Genomic DNA, 23498 nt, shown 5'->3' on the forward strand with positions numbered 1-23498 from the left:
TGACTACATAGTAATTTTAAAGAAATATTTTGGTGAAGTAGTTCCAGACTTTTAACAAGAAACCTCTACCAACTTATTTTTTTTGTTGTTCTGAAAGCCATTGCCGTGGTTAGGGACGGTTTAAGTTGTCGACTCAATAAGTAAAAATAAAAAATAAAATGTCACCTCAAAACCAAATCAAATATTTTAATGCGTAGATATAATCTATCTGTATAAGAGTTTTCTTTCCTCAAACAGAGTTTCATGAGCTTTTTTGGGATAAAATAACCCTTTGAAATCTTGTTGAAATTTTAGACCATGTCTGAGGACCATTATCAGAATTACCTGGGATGCCTGTAAAAATGCAAATAATCTGGGCCTAATTCAGGTTTATAGAATCAGAGTTTCTAGAGCTGCATCTTAGGAATGCACACTTTGGAACACATACCTCCACTAAGCATTTCTTTTCTTTTCTTTTCTTTTTAAAGATTTTATTTATTTAAGAGAGAGAGAGAGAGAGAGGACAGTGGGAGAAACAGACTCTCTGGTGATCAGAGAGCCTCATGTGGGACTCGATCCCAGACTCCAGGATCATGACCTGAGTGGAAGGCAGTTGCTTAACCATCTGAGCCACCCAGGAGCCCCTCCACTAAGCATTTCTAATACTATTAGAGAGTCACTCCGATAAATTCTCTACCCAGAGGAAGCACAAAATACAATAACAACAAATCACAATATTTCGTATATTTTCAAGGGATCAGTAGACCAGTAATGTCCATTCGTGGATGATTTAGACATCTATGAATGTGTGGTCCAAAACGCTTATATAAAAGCTCGTGCTGCCTTCTGATGCATTACACCGCTTCTATGCAGGAGGAGGCTGGTTGCAAATTTGCTTGAATTTTGGAAACTTATGACAGTATTGCCCACCCTTCATCAAGCACACACAGAGGGCAGCTCACAGCGTATAGTCTTGTATTCAATGATCAGTACACTAGAAAGTAAAGCTAGAAAGAGGCATTCACACTTACAAACCTTATAATACAGTTAGAGAAAAGCACATCACAAACATTAAACAGTAAATCGCAGTACAGTGTAATCTATGCTGAGTTCTAGATAGACAAGCCTCAGATGTTTGAGGACAGCACATGCCTGACAGGAGGGAAAGCATGCCGCGGGGTTAAGGGCCCACCAAGCTGAACCCTGAAAGAAAGTTGGGTTTTTGAATAACTCAATAGTGGGAGAGAGCTTTGGAAATACTTTAATTTTTACTATCTTAAAAATGTTTTAATACAGACTCTTTATGTAGTGAATAACGGGGAAAGTAATGGGAGGGGGGCACTAAAAATGGAATAAATAGAAGCCAGATTGTTGGGAGCCTTGAACGTCAGGCTGTACCAGGTCAGCAATTTACTTGGCCTTTGACATTATTTTTGTGGCTGTGCAGAGCAAAAATATTAATAAATTTGTGAGAAATGACAGTCAGCCCTCCTAAAGAATGTAAAGCCAATTCTTACCGTGCCAGAGAGAAAGCAAACATTACAGGGACTAGCAACACAACCAACCCAATACAAAGCAGGTTTTTGTAATTCCCCGTAACTGCAGTGTTTAATCATTTACTTTTGACAAGAAGAGGGAAAAAGGACCAAGCAAGAGCAGAGCCCTTTCTGATGATTTACTGATCAAAGCCAATTAGGATAGCTCTGGTTGAACTGGATTGAGTTTCTCTGAAATTACTTTTCAAAGTAAAGACAACAAGAGTGAGCCTGTGCTATGCTGTATTTTCTACTTGTTAGTCCGAAAAGAAAAAAAAAAAAAAAAGATAAAGAAAAAAGAAAAAGAAAGAAAGAGAAAGAAAAAAGAGGAAAAAAAACCCAAAAAACTAAAAATCACTTACCTATATCCACTGAGCTTCAAAGTGTGACGTTTGAAGTGCAAAATCAAGTAAAACGTAGAACTGAAATGCAAAGCTTTGTGGCAGCTATTTTGTCTTTCGTTTGAAGATCTCAGAATACTTTTCACACAATAGACTGAATCAAATCTTCCTCTGGGCTCCGAATTTTTTTTTTTTTTAATCTAAGCTACTGTATGGTTTTGAACAAATGTCAGGTCTACAGAGAGCGTGTGTGTGCGCGCGCGCATGTGCGTGTGTGTGGGTCTCGAATCATAACTTTAAAATAGTGTAATAACAAAATAGAACATAGGAATGGATACTGAAAAAACAATCCTTTGCTTTGTGTATGTTGCACATATACACAACCTTAATAAACAAACTAAATCACCAACCATACATTTTTCTGATACCATTCATCTTGGGCATGGCCCACATAAAAGGGCCATAACACATTTTTATAATTTTCTTGGGAAACTCTTTTCTCTCCCTCATTTTGCTTTAAAATACTTCAGAGCTATGTTGCCAGTTTTCTTGCATTCCTGAATAAAAAAAATATTGCATGTAATTTTTATTTAATTGATGACTTCCTTTATTAACTCCTGTCATCGTCCTAGGCCTTGAGATAGGTAACAATTTTCTCCTATTTTCAGTGTCTCCAAACTGCTGTTTAATATTATTTAATGGTAGCTCACTATATTGTTTTCCTTGGAGGCAGCACATTGGAGAGGAAAAAAACTAAAGGCTCATCTCAGGAGTTAGAGGCCCTGGGACACCACTCACAACTTGACTCAGTTTCATATTCTGTGAAAGGAGGGTGGCAGCATAGTCTTCATCATTTATTGAAGCGTTTAAATGAAGTCCTTAACACAGTGCCTGGCACAGATTTGGGTCTCAGTGAGTCTTAGTTCCATCCACCTACATTCATGGTCCAACTCTCAACTCTCATTTCCTGTTGCTGAAAAATCCCCTGGTAGCCCTCCCAACCCCATCCCTTTCTTTTGCTGATTCTGTTTCACTGCAAGCTCTGATCCTGATAATCAAGCTTATTTTAGTTGTGTCTAAAATAACAAATGATGAATGAGGGTCTGAGGAAGTAGTGAATAAAGTGTGCAATCTCTATTTTTTTTTTAAAGATTTTATTTATTTATTTGACAGAGAGAGATCACAAGTAGATGGAGAGGCAGGTAGAGAGAGAGAGGGGGAAGCAGGCTCCCTGCTGAGCAGAGAGCCCAATGCGGGACTCGATCCCAGGACCCTGAGATCATGACCTGAGCCAAAGGCAGCGGCTTAACCCACTGAGCCACCCAGGCACCCGCAATCTCTATTTTTAAATATAGAAGATTTTTAAGATAAATCCTAACTTTATCTTGATTCTTGATTATGTTCTGGATTCTCGAGGACACTTAGAGCCACTGCTGGAAAAATGAAATTTAACCATAATCAACCCAGAGAACCTTTAGGGATGTCATGAAACTTAACTGTACTCTTTAGCAATTAAAAATAGAGGTAGGAAGGGTCACCTGGGTGGCTCAGTGGGTTAAGCCTCTGCCCTTGGCTCAGGTCATAATCTCTGGGTCCTGGGATCGAGCCCCGTTGGGCTCTCTGCTCAGTGGGGAGCCTGCTTCCCCCTCTCTCTCTGCCTGCCTCTCTGCCTACTTGTGATCTCTCTTTCTCCCAAATAAATAAATAAAATATTTTTTTAAAATCCAAATATTTAAAAATAAAATAAAATAAAAAATGGAGGTAGGGAATTATGACAGGACAAGAGGTGCTCCAGAAGCACTGATGTGACCTGGGACTACATGCTTTGAGCCATCTCTCATTTAACTTATAAGCAGTCCTCTGAGGAAAGTACTGCTTTCCCCTTTTTTATAGATTTTTAAAACTGTGACAAAGTTACAGAGATGGTAGAGCTTACTATATTCAGCATATTCTCCACCTATTTATATTATCTACTTAGAAAAGACGCATGTAGCATACTCTACTTAGAAATAAGGATTGAGGAGGAGTCAAGATGGCGGAGAAGTAGCAGGCTGAGACTACATCAGCTAGCAGGAGATCAGATAGATAGCTTATCTAAAGATTGCAAACACCTACAAATCCATCAGCAGATGGAAGAGAAGAAGAACAGCAATTCCAGAAACAGAAAAACAACCACTTTCTGAAAGGTAGGACTGGCAGAGAAGTGAATCCAAAGCGATGGGAAGATAGACCCTGGGGGGAGGGGCCAGCTCCCGGCAAGTGGAGGAGCAACGGAGCACAAAATCAGGACTTTTAAAAGTCTGTTCCACTGAGGGACATCGCTCCAGAGGCTAAACGGGGGTGAAGCCCACATGGGGTCAGGGTCACAGAAGGATCAGGGGTGTCTGAGTGTCACAGAGCTCGCAGGTATTAGAACGGGGAAGCAGGCTACAGAGACAGAGCCGACAGTGAGCTCACAGCTCGGGGTTACCTTGAACGGGTCCCAGGCTCGGTGAGCTCAGAGCGCAGCGGGAGGTAGGGCAGACGGGAGCTACTGGGCGCTGTTCTCTGAGGGCGCACTGACGAGTGGGGCCCCGGGCTCTCGGCTCCTCCGGCTGGAGACCAGGAGGCTGCCATTTGTATTCCCGTCCTCCGGAACTCTACGGAAAGCGCTCAGGGAACAAAAGCTCCTGAAAGCAAACCCAAGAGGATTACTCAGCTGGGCTCCTGGTAAGGGCGGTGCAATTTGGCCTGGGGCAAAGACACTTGAGAATCACTACACCAGGCCCCTCCCCCAGAAGATCAACAAGAAATCCAGCCAAGACCAAGTTCACCTACCAAGGATTGCAGTTTCAATACCAAGGAGAGCAGCAGAATTCCAGAGGAGGAGAAAGCAAAGCACAGAACTCATGGCTTTCTCCCTATGATTCTTTAGTCTTGCAGTTAATTTAAATTTTTTTTTCTTTTTCATTTTTCTCTCTTCTTCTGCTAAAATTTTTTAAATTTTTACCCTTTTCTTTTTTAACGTTTTTTAACTAGTTTATCTAATATATATATATTTCTTTTTATACTTTTCCTTATTCTTTTTTTTTAATTCCTTCTTTTCTTTTTTTTCTTTCTTTCAGAACCTCTTTTTATCCCCTATCTCCCCCTCACGATTTGGGATCTCTTCTGATTTGGTTAAAGCATATTTTCCTGGGGTTGTTGCCCCCCTTTTAGAATTTTACTTGCTCCTTCATATACACTTATCTGGACAAAATGACAAGGCGGAAAAATTCACCACAAAAAAAAAAAGAACAAGAGGCAGTACCAAAGGCTAGGGACCTAATCAATACAAACATTGGTAATGTGTCAGATCTAGAGTTCAGAATGACGATTCTCAAGGTTCTAGTGGGGCTTGAAAAAGGCATGGAAGATATTAGAGAAACCCTCTCATCAATACAAACATTGGTAATGTGTCAGATCTAGAGTTCAGAATGACGATTCTCAAGGTTCTAGTGGGGCTTGAAAAAGGCATGGAAGATATTAGAGAAACCCTCTCGGAAGATATAAAAGCCCTTTCTGGAGAAATAAAAGAACTAAAATTTAACCAAGTTGAAATAAAAAAAGCTATTAATGAGGTGCAATCAAAAATGGAGGCTCTCGCTGCTAGGATAAATGAGGCAGAAGAAAGAATTAGCGATATAGAAGACCAAATGACAGGAATAAAAAGCTGAGCAAAAGAGGGACAAACAGCTACTGGACCATGATGGGAGAATTCAAGAGATAAGTGACACCATAAGACAAAACAACATTAGAATAATTGAGATTCCAGAAAAAGAAGAAAGAGAGAGGGGAGCAGAAGGTATACTGGAGATAATTATTGGGGAGTATTTTCCCAAGATGGCAAAGGGAACAAGCATCAAAATCCAGGAGGTGCAAGAACGCCCCTCAAAATCAATAAGAATAGGCCCACACCCAGTCACCTATTAGTAAAATTTACAAGTCTTAGTGACAAAGAGAAAATCCTGAAAGCAGCCGGGAAAAGAAGTCTGTAGCATACAATGGTAAATATATTAGATTGGCAGCAGACTTATCCACAGAGACCTGGCAGACCAGAAAGAGCTGGCATGATATATTCAGAGCACTAAACGAGAAAAACATGCAGCCAAGAATACTATATCCAGCTAGGCTATCATTGAAAATAGAAGGAGAGATTAAAAGCTTCCAGGACAAACAAAAACTGAAAGAATTTGCAAATACCAAACCCCTAAAGGAAATATTGAAAGGGGTCCTCTAAGCAAAGAGAGAGCCTACAAGTAGTAGATCAGAAAGGAACAGAGACCATATACAGTAACAGTCACCTTACAGGCAATACAATGGCACTAAATTCATATCTCTCAATAGTTACCCTGAATGTTAATGGGCTAAATGCCCCTGTCAAAAGACACAGGGTATCATAATGGATAAAAAAACAAAACCCATCTATATGTTGCCTCCAAGAAACTCATTTTAAGCCTGAAGACACCTCCAGATCTAAAGTGAGGGGGTGGAAAAGAATTTACCATGCTCATGGACATCAGAAGAAAGCAGGAGTGGCAATCCTTTATCAGATCAATTAGATTTTAAGCCAAAGACTATAATAAGAGATGAGGAAGGACACTATATCATACTCAAAGGGTCTGTCCAACAAGAAGATTTAACAATTTTAAATATCTGTGCCCCCAACGTGGGAGCAGCCAACTATATAAACCAATTAATAACAAAATCGAAGAAACACATCAACAATAATACAATTATAGTAGGGTCTTTAACACTCCCCTCACTGAAATGGACAGATCATCCAAGTAAAAGATAAACAAGGAAATAAAGGCCTTAAATGACACACTGGACCAGATGGACATCACAGATATATTCAGAACATTTCATCCTAAAGGAACAGAATACACGTTCTTCCCTAGTGCACGTGGAGCATTCTCCAGAATAGATCACATCCTTGGTCCTAAATCAGCACTCAACCGGTATCAAAAAATTGGGATCATACCCTGCATATTTTCAGACCACAATGCTCTGAAGCTAGAACTCAACCACAAGAGGAAGTTTGGAAAGAACCGAAATACATGGAGACTAAACAGCATTCTTCTAAAGAATGAATGGGTCAACCAGGAAAATTAAAGAAGAATTGAAAAAAATCATGGAAACAAATAATAATGAAAACACAACTGTTCAAAATCTGTGGGACACAACAAAGGCAGTCCTGAGAGGAAAATATATAGCAGTACAAGCCTTTCTCAAGAATCAAGAAAGGTCTCAGGTACACAACCTAACCCTACACCTAAAAGAGCAGGAGAAAGAACAAAAAAGAAACCCTAAACCCAGCAGGAGAAGAGAAATCATAAAGATCAGAGCAGAAATCAATGAAATAGAAACGAAAAAAACAATAGAACAAATCAATGAAACTGGGAGCTGGTTCTTTGAAAGAATTAATAAGATTGATAAACCCCTGGCCAGACTTATCAAAAAGAAAAGAGAAAGGACCCAAATAAATAAAACCATGAATGAAAGAGGAGAGATCACAACTAACACCAAAGAAATACAAACTATTATAAGAACATACTATGAGCAACTCTACACCAACAAATTTGACAATCTGGAAGAAATGGATGCATTCCTAGAAATGTATAAACTACCACAACTGAACCAGGAAGAAATAGAAAGCCTGAACAGACCCATAACCAGTAAGGAGATTGAAACAGTCTAAAAATCTCCAAACAAACAAAAGCCCAGGGCCAAACGGCTTCCTGGGGGAATTCTACCAGACATTTAAAGAAGAACTAATTCCTATTCTCCTGAAACTGTTCCAAAAAATAGAAATGGAAGGAAAGCTTCCAAACTCATTTTATGAGGCCAGCATCACCTTGATCCCCAAACCAGACAAGGATCCCATCAAAAAAGAGAGCTATAGACCAATATCCTTGATGAACACAGATGTGAAAATTCTCACCAAAATACTAGCCAATAGGATTCAACAGTACATTAAAAGGATTATTCACCACGACCAAGTGGGATTTATTCCAGGGCCGCAAGTTTGGTTCAACATCCGCAAATCAATCAATGTGATAAAACACATCAGTAAAAGAAAGAACAAGAACCATATGATACTCTCAATAGATGCTGAAAAAGCATTTGACAAAGTACAGCATTCCTTCCTGATCAAAACTCTTCAAAGTGTAGGGATAGAGGGCACATACCTCAATATTATCAAAGCCATTTATGAAAAACCCACCGCAAATATCATTCTCAATGGAGAAAAACCGAAAGCTTTTCCACTAAGGTCAAGAACACAGCAGAGATGTCCATTATCACCACTGCTATTCAACATAGTACTAGAAGTCCTAGCCTCAGCAATCAGACAACAAAAGGAAATTAAAGGCATCCAAATCGGCAAAGAAGAAGTCAAACTATCACTCTTCGCAGATGATATGATACTGTATGTGGAAAACCCAAAAGACTCCACTCCAAAACTGCTAGAACTTGTACAGGAATTCAGTAAAGTGTCAGGATATAAAATCAATGCACAGAAATCAGTTGCATTTCTCTACACCAACAACAAGACAGAAAAAAGAGAAATTAAGGAGTCAATCCCATTTACAATTGCACCCCAAACCATAAGATACCTAGGAATAAACCTAACTATAGAGGCACAGAATCTATACTCAGAAAACTATAAAGTACTCATGAAAGAAATTGAGGAAGACACAAAGAAATGGAAAAATGTTCCATGCTCTTGGATTGGAAGAATAAATATTGTGAAAATGTCTATGCTACCTAAAGCAATCTACACATTTAATGCAGTTCCTATCAAAGTACCATCCATCTTTTTCAAAGCAATGGAACAAACAATCCTAAAATTTATATAGAACCAGAAAAGACCTCGAATAGCCAAAGGAATATTGAAAAAGAAAGCCAAAGTTGGTGGCATCACAATTCCGACGTCAAGCTCTATTACAAAGCTGTCATCAAGACAGCATGGTACTGGCACAAAAACAGACACATAGATCAATGGAACAGAATAGAAAGCCCAGAAATAGACCCTCAACTCTATGGTCAACTAATCTTCGACAAAGCAGGAATGAATGTCCCATGGGAAAAAAGGCAGCCTCTTCAATAAATGCTGTTTGGGAAAATTGGACAGCTACATGCAGAAAAATGAAATTGGACCATTTCCTTACACCACACATGAAAATAGACTCAAAATGGATGATGGACCTCAATGTGAGAAAGGAATCCATCAAAATCCTTGAGGAGAACACAGGCAGCAACCTCTTTGACCTCAGCCGCAGCAACATCTTCCTAGGACATCGCCAAAGGCAAGGGAAGCAAGGGCAAAAATGAACTATTGGGATTTCATCAAGATCAAAAGCTTTTGCACAGCAAAGGAAACACTTAACAAAACCAAAAAACAACTGACAGAATGGGAGAAGATATTTGCAAACGATATATCAGATAAAGGGCTAGTGTCCAAAATCTATAAAGAACTTAGCAAACTCAACACCCAAAGAACAAATAATCCAATCAAGAAATGGCAGAGGACATGAACAGACATTTCTGCAAAGAAGACATCCAGATTGCCAACAGACTCATGAAAAAGTGTTCCATATCACTCGGCATCAGGGAAATACAAATCAAAACCACAATGAGATATCTCCTCACACCAGTCAGAATGGCTAAAATTAACAAGTCAGGAAATGACAAATGCTGGCGAGGATGCGGAGAAAGGGGAACCCTCCCACACTGTTGGTTGGAATGCAAGCTGGTGCAACCACTCTGGAAAACAGCATGGAGGTTCCTCAAAATGTTGAAAATAGAACTGCCCTATGACCCAGCAATTGCACTACCGGGTATTCACCCTAAAGATTCAAACGTAGTGATCCAAAGGGGCACGTGCACCCGAAAGTTTATAGCAGCAATGACCACAATAGCCAAACTATGGAAAGAACCTAGATATCCATCAACAGATGAATGGATAAAGATTTGTTATATATACACAATGGAATACTATGCAGCCATCAAAAGAAATGAAATCTTGCCATTTGCAACGACGTGGATAGAACTAGAGGGTATCATGCTTAGTGAAATAAGTCAAGCGGAGAAAGAGGACTATCATATGATCTCCCTGATATGAGGAAGTGGTGATGCAACATGGGGGGTTAAGGGGGTAGGTGAAGAATCAATGAAACAAGATGGGATTGGGAGGGAGACAAACCATAAGTGACTCTTAATCTCAGAAAACAAACTGAGGGTTGCTGGGGGGTGGGGTTATGGACATTGGGGAGGGTATGTGCTTTTGTGAGTGCTATGAAGTGTGTAAACCTGGCGATTCACAGACCTGTACCCCTGGGGATAAAAATATATTATATGTTTATAAAAAATAAAAATTTTTTTAAAAATGAAAAAAAAAGAAACAAGGATTGACTATCAGGCCTGTAAGAGTCTTCAGAGGCAATTGAACTCCACATCCTAACCTTTCCTAAATTTCATCTAAAACATGCTTTCCGATTTTGCACAACTTCAATGTCGGGAAACGCCCTGTCTCCTAGGACAGCTGATTTGATGCTTGATCAGCATCAACTATTGGAAGATTCTGCAAATTGAGCATAAATGTACCATTCTATGGTGTCTTACCACTGATGCCCGTTTTCCCCAGTGGAAAAAAATGTAACATAAAATGTCATGGGATGGGCTTTCAGCTCCATGAAGGGCCTGGTATTTGCTTACTCCACGCTAAACATCTTTGTTTTCTTCAAGATTTTCTCTAATGGCATGATTTCAAGTAAACTTACTATTCTATTAGATTTCCTTATTGGAATGTTCCTCTTGTCCTCTTGAAGGACTCAAAACTTAATATGAATATTTTGAGATCAAAACTTACAGAGGGATTAGCATTTCCTTGAGAAACTCTCGTTCACGGTGACAACCTCAGAGCTGTATAAAATTGTGGAAGCTGTATCACCATGGCCCCATACTTCCAAAAAAATTGGGATAATATATATGAAAGTAAACCATAAACTACATTTCATAATGTCAATGCTGATTATCATAGATTGTTATTCAATTTATCATTAATTGAAACTGCTCCACCTTCAACTGATAAACTATGTCTTCTCCATCGAATTTTGTGGTTGTTTAATTTCAAGTGAAAAGAGTTAAGCCATCTTAGTTTACAGAAAACTGTCTTGTTTAGTTTACATGAGAATCTTGGCTTACTTGTTTTATTTCTATTCTATTCTATTCTATTCTATTCTATTCTATTGATTTCCTTTATCCCCCATATTTTTCTCCTCTCCTTTTGGAAATCTCAGTAATAGATTGGCTATATAGACTTCAGTCTGCATGTATTCATATAAATTCTTCTTTTGTTAATATGTATGTATTATGTTAAAGTTCCCATTTTCTTTCTTCCTTTTTTTTTTCCCCCCGTTTGGCATCATGTTATTTAGCTCTATCCATGGTACTGGGTATTCATCTCTTTCCAACTGTAGTGTACATTTCCAGGGTGTACATCCTGCCATTTTTTCTAATTAATACCCTCATGCCCTACCCAGTTTTTAATGAACTCTAAGTTTGTTTAAAATTTAATAAAATTTAAGGAAAAAATGTACAAATTTACATTTTTTTCTTTGACAGAGTTCCTTTTAGAATGCATCATTTAAGCCTATAAAAACCATTCTTGATTCTGGTAATTGTAAAATAATTGGCTAGGATGCTTTGGGGTCACAATGAAATCTGACTTAACAAGGATCCCATTCTCAGTATCTTGCATGTTTTTTAGATTTGTCCCTCTAGGGCTGTAACATGGCTAACGCAGTTTCAGGAACACATCTGTGCAAGCTAAAGATATATATATATATATATATATATATATATATATATATATATATTTTTTTTTTTTTTTTTTTTTTTTTTTTTTGACAGACAGAGATCAGAAGTGGGCAGAGAGGCAGGCAGAGAGAGAGAGAGGAGGAAGCAGGCTCCCCGCTGAGCAGAGAACCCGATGCAGGGCTTGATCCCAGATCCCTGAGATCATGACCTGAGCCGAAGGCAGAGGCTTTAACCCACTGAGCCACCCAGGCGCCCCCAGGTGCATATCTTTTTTATATTAGGAATGACTTCCCCCTAGCAGAACTCCTCCCAGGTCCTACTGACCAGGATTGAATCACTTGCCTATGACCCAGCTTGTAGAGGAGGAGGTGAAAAACTGTCTTTGTCACTTGTATCCTTTTGGGGGGGAAGCATGTTCTACCCGTAAGGAAAGTGGGGAGGTTGTGTTAGGGAAAAAAACTGCTGGGTAGGTAATCATTATTTTTGTTTTGAGTATTCATGATCTTTAACAAGTTCATGTTCATGCATGCTTTTTATATTTTATTCAAGTAATTTGTATTGACATTCACTCCCTCCCAAAGCAAAAAAACCTGTTGAAATGATTTTGAATGACTACTATGCTCCAAGCATTTACAATTCTCATTTTGTATACACAAAAATAACTGTTTAATGCACTTTACTGTGTCCACTTCATAGATGAAGAAACTTCAACTTAAAGAAATTAGCTATTTGCCCAAGTTTATAGCCTCATAAGTATTAAAGCTGGGATTTAAAACACATTTTCATTTGATCTTTAGTCAATATTTATTCTACTTCATTCTGGATCCCTGAGGACTACTAGAAACTCTTTCCAAGATGATCCATTAATAAGAACTCTGAATACGTCGCCTCCCCTCCCCACCCCACCTTCACCAGCTAGCTCCAGTGGATTAACTTCTTCCTTCAGTCTCCGGGGTCCCTGTCTGCCCAACATTCCCTACGACTGTATACTTGACTAAACTCTATGCCCCATGAAGCAGGACTATGTCAAGTTTCACTCATCATCATATCTCTAGATCCAGCATCTGTTAGAAGGATGAATGAGTAATAAATGAATGAAAAAATTACACTATTGCAATGTCTTTTGCTTTATATCTTTTCCGCCTGATCTCCTGGTTTCCTTCACAACTTCTCTGACATCAGTTCCATGGCATATTTTGAAGGTCAGATCCTAGTCAATGATAAAGCCCTAACAACAGCCTCATGATATAGTTACCGCCCCTCTCAGGTCTTACTTTCATCTTTACTAAGGCTTCCAAGAGATAAGGTCTCAGCCTGAAGAAATTGCTCTCTAATGGTTAGAATTTCAGGCACTGTGGTAGTCTGTGGGACTCAGTCACCTTCTAGTCTATACTGTCCAGGCAAATCCTCGGTAGGTCTTCAGGTCCACCTTTCAGAAAATATTTAAAAAAAAAGAAAAGAAAAGAAAGAAAGTCAATCACCCATTTTCTCTAAGTATGTCCCAAACACGTTACCTATTCAGAGTATCCTGCTTTATAAAAATTACTAAAAAATCAAAATCAATAAATAAAATAAACAAAATAATATATAAAATAATAAATAAAATACAATTATATATAAGAGTAATAGAAAATAGTTATTCTTTCATAGAAAATGAAGTTTAAGTCTGGGAGCACCACACAATTAACTCTTATCACAATCTCAGAGAAGTCCGATAAAGTCTAATGAAGTCTAATGAAGATTAGACCCAGGAAAGTCTCCTGCTGTTTTCTTAATTTCTCATTTTCATTCCTTGCATAGATATTCAGTAGATTTGAAATTGCCCAGAATTTCTTAACTACTCATTCAAAAGCAAAACAGAAAAAAATTAAAACCAAAAAGCCTACTAGCATTCCCATTGATGTGAAGAAAAATCAAACCAAGCTCTAATTTTCTGTATTAAAAGTTACCAGATAATACCAATCTTATTCGACTCCCCAAAACTTACTTTTCTAGGATAATAATGTCCATGTGTGGTGTAGGATCATAGTAACATTCACAAGTCTGACTTGAAAAGGGGAGGTACCATGTGTTAAGTAGAAAGAGTAGCTAAAAATATAACAAAGTCTGCTTGGTAAGCAGCATAAACGGGTCTTATGCTAAGCCCCACTGACCCAGTCTGGGAGGTGAGCGAGGCAGGACTAAGTCCACACACTTTACCTGAGAGAAAGAGGGCGACGTTGAAAAACAAGCCCCCACTTTTGGAAATGGTATGAAATCATCAGGAACTGGCTTTGTCAACCCAGTAGGTGTTTGGATGGATCTCTCTTTCTACAGAAAAATGTTTGGATCCAAGACACAAGGTTTTCACATTTTAATGGCAATGCTCATAGGTAACTCTTTTTTTTATTACTTATAGAAGCTAACTGATACCACTGTTAGAGTTTTTAAGATGTTTATGTAACAATTTATGTTAATGATATGAGAAATATTACTATCAAGGGAAGATTTGAATTTTCGAGTGAAATAAATTCTCTCAAAGCAATGAGTAAAGGAAATACGTATGCACTGAACTCTTGGTCTTTATATTCCATTTTTTCTTGGATTTCGATTCATGAAAATAAAAATATCCAATCAATTAAAATAGAGAAAGATGAGATTCATTTGTATTCAAGTTTTTGTAGAAATAATTTCTTATTAGATATTTTATTAACTATGACTTTCAGCAAAGTGAGAATGGAACTAAAAGGCATTTTAATAGTCAATGATAATTTGTATTAAACAAAGTCTATATCTTTTTGATCCATTAATATTATATATTCTGATGAAAATATGGGATATATCAGATAGTAAAAATTTTCCCTATTATGATTATTTTTGAAATAGTCTTATAATAGAACCAGATACCAAACTAAAAGAACTTTAGAAAAATAAAATAAAGTGACAGTTTTTAGTTAATTAAATAAATTGGTTCACATAAAAAAACAACAGTAAGCTTCAAGCAATCCACTTCATACTCTAAATACATGGACATAAATAACCAATTCATTGTCACTAAAGCCCCATTAAGAAGACTGAATGACACAGGTAATCCTTAATCCTTTTATCTTGATTGACAGCAGATCTTATTCTCTGCAGCCAGTAGAATAGCCAATAAAAGAAGTTAAAATCTTGTCTCCCACTTTTAGTTTGCTGGGTTCATCAATTAAATATGTCTGACCTTATTTTACATTGGAGATGTTAATAGAACTGGTTTTAAACAAGGCAAAAGTACAAATAACTGTGCATTGTTCTACTTTTAATATCTAATTCTGTTTATATGCATTAGACTTAATACAGGCTTTCTCTTCTTTTTTTAAATTTTTTTTTTAATTTTGTCCATGATGGTAAAATCTAAAATTTAGCTTCTCTGCTTATACTTAAAGGAAAAACATAATCAAGTTATTGGTAGTTATTTTGTGAAAGATCAAATGTGTTAACTGTAAGAATCATAAGAAAAAATATAATAAGCAACAGAGAAGAAAGGATTACCACTTGCCCCTACTTGCTGACCAAGGATGAATGAATGAGTAATACCGGAAATTTAAAGGACTTAAATGTCTTATTTTATTTTATTTTATTTTATTTTATTTTACTTTATTTTATTTATTTGACACAGAGAAAGAGAGAGAGAAGTCACAAGTAGGCAGAGGTGGGGAGAAGCAGGCTCCCTGCTGAGCAGAGAGCCCAATGCCGATCTCCATCCCAGGACCCTGATATCATGACCTGAGCTGAAGGTCCAGACTTAACCCACTGAGCCACCCAGGTGCCCCAGGACTTAAATGTCTTGTAGCAGACCCCAGTAGTCTTAGGTGTGAACAATTTTAGTAGCTGTCTCTGTGTCTAATTGTGTCTGGTTTCTTCTCATTTTATTGTGACAAGTCCCTGTGTCACTGATCTTTTTGAGAAACCATGTTGGTCCTCCATTCAACAATTACCCATTTTTTCCCCCTGCATTCAGAAAGTAAATAAACAAACAGATGAATAAATAAAGCAAAACTATAAAAACTGTATATCCCCAGGCCTTCCCCATGCTGGCTGTATTTAATCTTTCTGACTTGATTTTTCCTACATAAATCCTCTATACCAACAAGATTGATAAATTCACCATCACTTCTAAATGTCTTGTGCTTTTCCATTGATCTGTTTTTGTTTCGTCAGTTATTTCTGCATACTTTTTTGTCAAATAGATCCATACTCGAAAACCTGTACTAAATCCTATCTCTTTCCAGCCTTCCTCACCCAGGCCAGGCTGAAGAGTTATCTCTGTCTGGAGACAAATCTGCAAATCTTCTCTGAAGTCCCCTGAGTTTGAACCTCACAGATTAACCACACATTCATTGGGAACCTGCTCTTTACATTGTATTTTTATAAATATGTATGTTATTCTAATATAATTATAATATAATATTATCAGGGTAAGCATATTGAGGCCAGGTCTGTCTCTTCTACTTTGCCATCCTCTGTGAGGGTAGGGCACAGAGAAGATATTTTGTAAATTTGAAAAACCAATACACTGGAGTTTCAACTAAGAGGTCAGGATAGGGTCACTGTGAGGTACCAAAGCAAAAAACAACAACAACAAAACTGTGATGCAGAATGTCAAAATAAATCCTAGGCTTTAGGCTTTGAAATGTTTATGCATTTTAAGTATATATGACAGTTCTTAAAAGGCAATTTGAAGCAATGAGTCTGTAACGAAAGTTTTTTGGGAGAATTTTGCTGCTGTGCTTTGAGTTGTACCCCACAGCCCAGTTTTAGGGTCTGGTAGCTAGATCCTGACCCCAAGCAGAACAAATTGCTTTAAGAAGAATCCAGTCTTACCTAAATTTGAGGAGGGGCTGGGTGGCATAGGCAACATAGACCAGATTCTCTAGCTACAGGAGGAATCTACAATCTAACCTAAGGCAACAGGAAAGAGAGAGAGTGAGAAAGGCTGCTGAGTTGTGTAGGGAAGTCAGTGTGCCCCTTTCCAATCATAGGTCAAAGTCACATGAGCCCCCAGGCCCGCATGGGGTACTCATGGTAGGAATATCAAGCAGTAGTCAGTGTGAAGGAGATCCTGCCCAACAAGCTTCTGTCAGAGGGTGAGGGAGCCCCAACAGAGAGAGTTGGTGAAGACGAGAACCTCAGTAAGCCAAGAGTGCAGGGGCTGGGGAGACACAGGGATAGCAACTGGTCAAAGCAGAAGCAATGTCTGCCTCACAGGGGTCTCTGGGGATTCAGATGGAGGAACAGAGACGGGAAGGAAAAGTTTGCCCTGAATTAAATGTATGTAAAGTCACAGTGGGAGGAAAAATAAAGTACTTAGCTTTGATTATGGCCCATGAGTTTTTTTTTGTATTCCTCCTAATTAATGATTACTGATCAGTTTTTTTTTTTTTTTTTTTTTGCCTCAAAATACTATGAAAATCGAATTTAAGTAAAATATCTTCCAAGACAGGGACACCTGGGTGGCTCAGTTGGTTAAGCAGTTGACTCTTGATTTCCGTTCAGGTCATGATCTCAGGGTCCCGGGATAGAGCCCCATCATATCGGGCTCCATGCCTAGCGGGAAGTCTGCTCCCGGATTCTCTCTCTTCCTCTGTGTCTGCCCCTCCCTCACCCACTTGCATGCTCTCACTTTCTCTCTTTCTCAAATAAATACATAAATCTTTTTAAAAAAATCTTCCAATCCAAACGTTTGTATTTTTCATAAATTCGGTTAAATTAAATTTATATTAAAACACTCCTTTAGAATATAGCCTATAATTCCTGTGTCAGTTTTCTTTACTTATAAGGATGATTACATAACAAATAAATCAGTTCAGGGCGCCTGGGTGGCTCAGTGGGTTAAGCCTCTGCCTTCGGATCAGGTCATGATCTTGGAGTCCTGGGATCGAGCCCTGCATCAGGCTCCCTGTTCAGCGGAGAGCTGCTTCCTCCTCTCTCTCTCTGCCTGCCTCTCTGCCTACTTGTGATCTCTGTCTGCCAAATAAATAAATAAAATCTTTTTTTAAAAAAGCAAAACAAATAAATCAGTTCAATTTGGTTTTACTTTTCCTGCTCATCAAGCTTTTTATAATGTGTATATGCTCAACCCTCTAGAGGTGCTGTGGGAGTTTCTAAGAGAATAAATATTCACTCTTCTCACAGAGCTTGAAATACTTTGGATCAACGAGCTTGTGTGAAAGCAATCCAAGTAGTGTAAAAATATAACACAATCTTATGAAGAGTCTAGATGGCATACGTAATGGCAGAGGGCAAAGATTAACCATGGAAACGTTTATCTGAAAATCTGCATAAGAAGAGCACTTCAGGTTTTAGATTGGATCAGATTAAATGCATTATGAATATTTTAATCACCTTACAAAGGTCTTCATTAATCAATTCAAAAATTACCAAGTGTCAAATGTGGGCATGACACTATGCTATGGTTTAGACATATTTTGGTGAATAAAACAGACACTTTCTCTTCCCTCATGAAGAGTACAATGTAATGAGATTCTAGCCTAATGTGCTTATTATGTAAAGTTATGCAATTTGTGGGTCACTCCATATGCCCACACCTTCCAAATAGTCTCTCTCAATGACTATAGTACTGTTTGAATTTGGTCATTAGAGGGTATTTCCTTTGGTTATTCTTAATAACAGCCAACACTGATTGATAATTTATTATATATCAAGCAATGTTGCGATCATCTTATGATCATGTTAGATGATCATCATGTAAATGTGGGATTAATTCTAACTTTTAAAAGCCCTGTGATGTAAGGACTATTATTAACCCCATTTTGTAGATGAGAAAACAGGACACAAAAAAATGAATGTAACCTGCTCACAGCCTTGCTAAAATTCAGATCCAACCTTATCAGTATAAGAGCCTTTGATTAAATTTTTGTAATTTAAACTTTCTACTTAATGTTTTATTTTTTTTATATTTTATGTACTTTTAATACATATGTGTAGGTAGGGAATTAAATGGGAAAGTAAGAACACGTATTAGTAATAACAGTAAGTGAGAATGCACTAAGTTATCAGTTAAAGAACAGATGATGCCAGATTGGATTTTAAAAACCTAGAAACCAGATTGTGGGAGTGCTTTGGAGTTTAGACTTCAGTCTTTCTAAGCCTCAGTATCTTCTGTAAAAGAAAGCTGAGAAAATCCACACTGAAACCCTCAGAAGAATGTGGTAGCCACAGACACATTATGTAGATGAAGGTGTCCGGGAAACCAGACGGTGCTCTATACATGTCAATCATTGTTAACCTCTTTGTTTGAACTTCACTGAAAAAGCAATAACCATCACTCTTGAAAGGTGTTCTAGTTCTTCTTCTTACTTTCATTACATGAATTCTAATAATTCTCTACTTAGAGACTTGGAATCAGGAAAAAGAGGAAAGGAAAGTGAAGTTAAAACTATAAGAGCCTGTTATGGGTTATATTTCATGATTTATGGAATTATGGAAAAAAGTACACAAGAGTAAACAGGGCCTTTCTTCATCTTAGAAGCTGTCCATGGTGAAGGTTGTCTAGACCATCTGTATATCTGGAAAACGTTAGTTTTAAGGATTATGGGGAGATAAAAACAAGGTAAGAGGTAAAATCACCAGTTTCAAGTAAAAAAGAGTAAAATCAGCAGCCTGGGACAGGATAAACAGTATCACAGAATGGAATCCCCACATAAATAATTTGTTATCAAGCATCGCTTTTTCTCTATCACTTTTATGATACTGAGTGTCACGTACATGTCTGACAATAGTAGTTTGAGTCAACCCCTATATTTGGTAAATAGCCTGTTTCTAGAGGAAGAATTGAGGGTCTTCCATGATTGCACTTGTCTGCACAACACACACAGAATGATATAATCAATTTTAACTTCCTTGAAAACTATTCACATTTTATTCCATTACTGTCCTAAAACTGAGCTAGCTCTCTACTTCCACAGATCATACATGGAAATCATGTGAAACTTGTATTTTTGATCTCAACATATGCAATTTCAACCGATTCTTTATTATTTAACAGGGATCCACTGCGAAGAAGACTTGGATGAATGCTCTTCAAACCCTTGCCAAAATGGTGGTACCTGTGAGAACTTACTTGGTCATTATACTTGCCACTGCCCATTTGATAACCACTCGGGAACATTTTATGGAGGAAGGAACTGTTCTGATATTCTCCTGGGATGTACCCATCACCAGTGTCTGAATAATGGAATATGCATCCCTCACTTCCAAGATGGCCAGCATGGATTCAGCTGCCTGTGTCCCCCTGGCTACACTGGGTCATTGTGTGAACTTGTCACCACACTTTCTTTTGAAGGTGATGGCTTCCTGTGGATCACAAGTGGCCCACTTATAGAAGAGGGCTTAGCTTGTCACATAGCCCTCAGATTCCAGACTGTTCAGCCAATGGCCCTCCTACTTTTCCGAGGCAACAGGGACATGTTTATAATGTTGGAGTTGCTAAGTGGCTACATTCACTTATCAATCCAAGTCAATAATCAGTCAAAGGTGCTCCTCTACATTTCCCACAACACCAGCGATGGGGAATGGCATTCAGTGGAGGTGATGTTTGCAGAGGCTGTGACCCTTACTTTACTTGACAACTCTTGTAAAGAGAAATGCATCATGAAAGCTCCTTCTCCATTTGAAAGTGATCAATCAATATGTGCTTTTCAAAACTCCTTTTTGGGTGGTTTACCCAGAGACACGGCCAGCAGTGTCACTGCTCTGCGTAACCTCTACAATATACCATCCACACCTTCATTTGTAGGCTGTCTCCAAGACGTTAAAATTGATTCGAATCACATTACTCCAGAGGCCATTTCATCTGGCTCGTCTTTCAATGTCAAGGCAGGCTGCGTGAGAAGGGATTGGTGTGAAAGACAACCTTGTCAAAACAGAGGACGCTGCATCAACTTGTGGCTGAATTACCAGTGTGACTGCTACAGACCCTACAAAAGCCCAAACTGCCTGAGAGGTGAGAGAGGGCTGGGCACCCAGGAGGGCGGTGCCTCAGAACAGCGCGGTAACAAAAACAGCCATTGGGCCATTCCTGTTACGAAATGTAATGACCCCTCAGCACTTCCGCTTCTGGTTGCCAACTAACGAGAAAAAAAGAGAAGGCTAGTAACGTGCATTAATTAATTTTGAGTGGATTCATTAGACACCAAGATGTCATTCATGCAGAGAAGTAAAAAAAATAAATAAATAAAAAGTAAAAAATAAATTAAGCCGATAGCTCCAACTAAATGAGTTTTCATCTTGATATGTTTACAAAGTGTTACTATAAATTGTGGTGTGTCAGAAATGTGCTATAAATCATATTTGAAAGAGAGATAATCTGTTGGAGAAAAGGACCATGAGACATGAAACTAGTCAATGCCAAGTACTGGCACAATATCTTGTGCGTAGCAGATTCTTAGGAAATATTTACTTCCTTGCTATCCATTCTATGCAATTCCCACTTGCTCCAAAACCATGCTCATGTTTAGCACTTTTATAAACACCTCTATTCAGAGGTGTATTTTCCAGGGCTACTTTGGAGAAAACGGATATTCTACCGACGTGTCCTAAGGAAAGGAAGGAAGGAAGGGAAGGAGTGAGGAAGGATGGAAGAAAGAAAGAAAATGTGGATAGTAACAACAGTGAACGTTTATAGATACCATAAACTAATTGATCTGATTTTTCTAGCAAATCACAGCTTTAAATGTATTTTAAGATCTTTAACTTCCAACATTGTTCCAAAGACTGCTGTTGATAGTGATCGATACATACGTTTCTTTTTATTATTATCATCATGCCTTGAAAATGTCTAAGAGGTAATTGCAACAGACTGCTTTGAAGTTCAGCTGTAATTTACCCTATGATTTTAGAGCAACTTGAAGTAGGACAACATCTGGTAAATAGTCTTCTCTGCTTTATATGAACTAAAATTAAAACCAGTCTTAGCCTATACCCTATTCCATGTATGAATGACTAAGAGTTATTAGAAACTATTCATGGGTCTCCCTGCTAACCACAATATTCATTACAAATCATGGCCCTGTTTGACAATGAGGTATGGCATCTACTAGCTCTATGTAATATTTTAAATAGAATGGCAAGTTGTTTTTGTGATTTTTTTTTAAAGGAGAAAAGGGGAAATTATGCTGAGGCACTGTTCACTTTTTGAAGAAAAATTTAATTGACCCAAAGGCAATATTTTTACTACATATACAAAATAACAAACAGATGCTGACTTGTTTTGACTGGCTTCCAAATGCAGCGACCCATAAGGTTAATACTGACCGTGGTAATGCTAACTGTCCTGTAAATAGTTTCAAGGGATGCCAGTCCAGTGGGTTCTGGTTTTCCTTAGTTTATTTTTTCCAACTTGGAAAATCATGATGTTTTGAAACAACGTTCCTGAATTTGTTACGTGCCCTACCTCCCCCAGTTGCTTTACCCTCCTACCACCCCCCCCCATTTGAAACTGTTTAGCCCTCGTGGAAATTCTTGGCTTCAAACGTGAGCTATATAGGGAGGGAGTTCTGTAAAATCTTTCCAAAATCCAAAATCTCTTTCCAAAAATTCTCAGTATAAGTTTAAGAAAGGTTATATTTTTCATATGGCCTCAGTTGTAAAACTAAAATATGCTGTATTGGTGTTATATATTATGTTTGCTGGGGAATTTATTCTCATTACAAAGATGCTTACAGGCTATAGTGAGAACACGGAGCCTTTCTGTCATTGCACATGTACTCCCAATAGAGAGAAGAGGTACTAACTGTTACCAAGGCAAACTTCATTCAGTTAATGATCTTGGCTCAGTATTTCCCAACCCATTGAAATGAACAAGCAGGATCAATGGAGGATTTAGTTGGCTGACTAAACATGAGTAACATGGAAATATCCAATATTTTTGCATTGATCTTTTAGAAATAATCCAATGTCTCAATAAGGGGAGTTTTGGAAAGTGTTTCTCAAAGCTTAGTTCCCAGAGCTGTCTCAACTTATCTTCTTGTGTTGACTGTGTATAAGACCATGCAGCTGCCAAGATGCCATTCAGAATGAAAACCTCTTGCCTTCTAGAGAATACTTTTTATTTGTAGAAGCCATTTACATATGATTTATCTTCAGTCATACATCTAGTCATACATCGATCGTGCCTGCCAAGGGTAGTGACCAAAATTCTCCTTACATACTTTTAGAAATGAAGAACTCATTTATTCTATCTTTCCAGAAACTGCCCTAAGGCTGTTTCTTATACCGAAATAAAATATGATTGCTTAGAGTTTTCCTTCATTGGCAGCATTGTGATGCTTGAAATCATACTAATATAAATCTTCCATTTTCTTCTTGGGAGCACTTCAATATTTGAAGTATCTCGTACCATCCAAGCCATCACTTCTATCATGCTAAACATATCCAGTTTCTTCTAACATTTTCCATCTGACAGAGCTTTCACACACTTCATCAGCTGCTCGCTTGTTGCTTGCTTTGGAATGAATTTGCTTATCTGGTTCTAAGATATGCCCGATGATGCAGAGTGACACAAAACTACAACCTCTCTTTCTAGATAATGTTCTTCTGTTTTCAGCCCAATATTACATTGACCTTTTGGCAACTACATTCTACGCTTGGCTCACTTTGAATCATGCTTACTTACAGTGCCACAAAATCCTGTTTCTTCCACCCTCAATGAGGTATATTTGGAAGCAAGAGGCTTTTATTTACTCTAGTAAATTTGACCTTGTTGTATTCTACCAGTCAGAACTTGAAGCTGTTTTTCATCTGCATTTAACATCCCTCTTCATGC

General features: G+C 38.1%; 1 protein-coding gene across 3 annotated transcripts in view; it reads left to right on the top strand.

Moving 5' to 3' along the window:
• The window catches only part of CRB1 (crumbs cell polarity complex component 1), a gene marked incomplete at its 5' end in the record, with an annotated part of 212489 nt that overhangs the window by 141012 nt on the left and 47979 nt on the right, over window positions 1-23498 (top strand). For all 3 annotated transcript variants that reach the window (XM_082701878.1, XM_082701880.1, XM_082701879.1), the window contains one exon: window positions 19722-20678. In XM_082701878.1, the coding sequence (XP_082558004.1) occupies window positions 19722-20678 (957 nt within the window). The remainder of the gene's footprint in view (window positions 1-19721; window positions 20679-23498) is intronic.

This window comes from Mustela nivalis (assembly GCF_964662115.1).
Source record: "Mustela nivalis genome assembly, chromosome: 16".
Classification (NCBI taxonomy): domain Eukaryota; kingdom Metazoa; phylum Chordata; class Mammalia; order Carnivora; family Mustelidae; genus Mustela; species Mustela nivalis.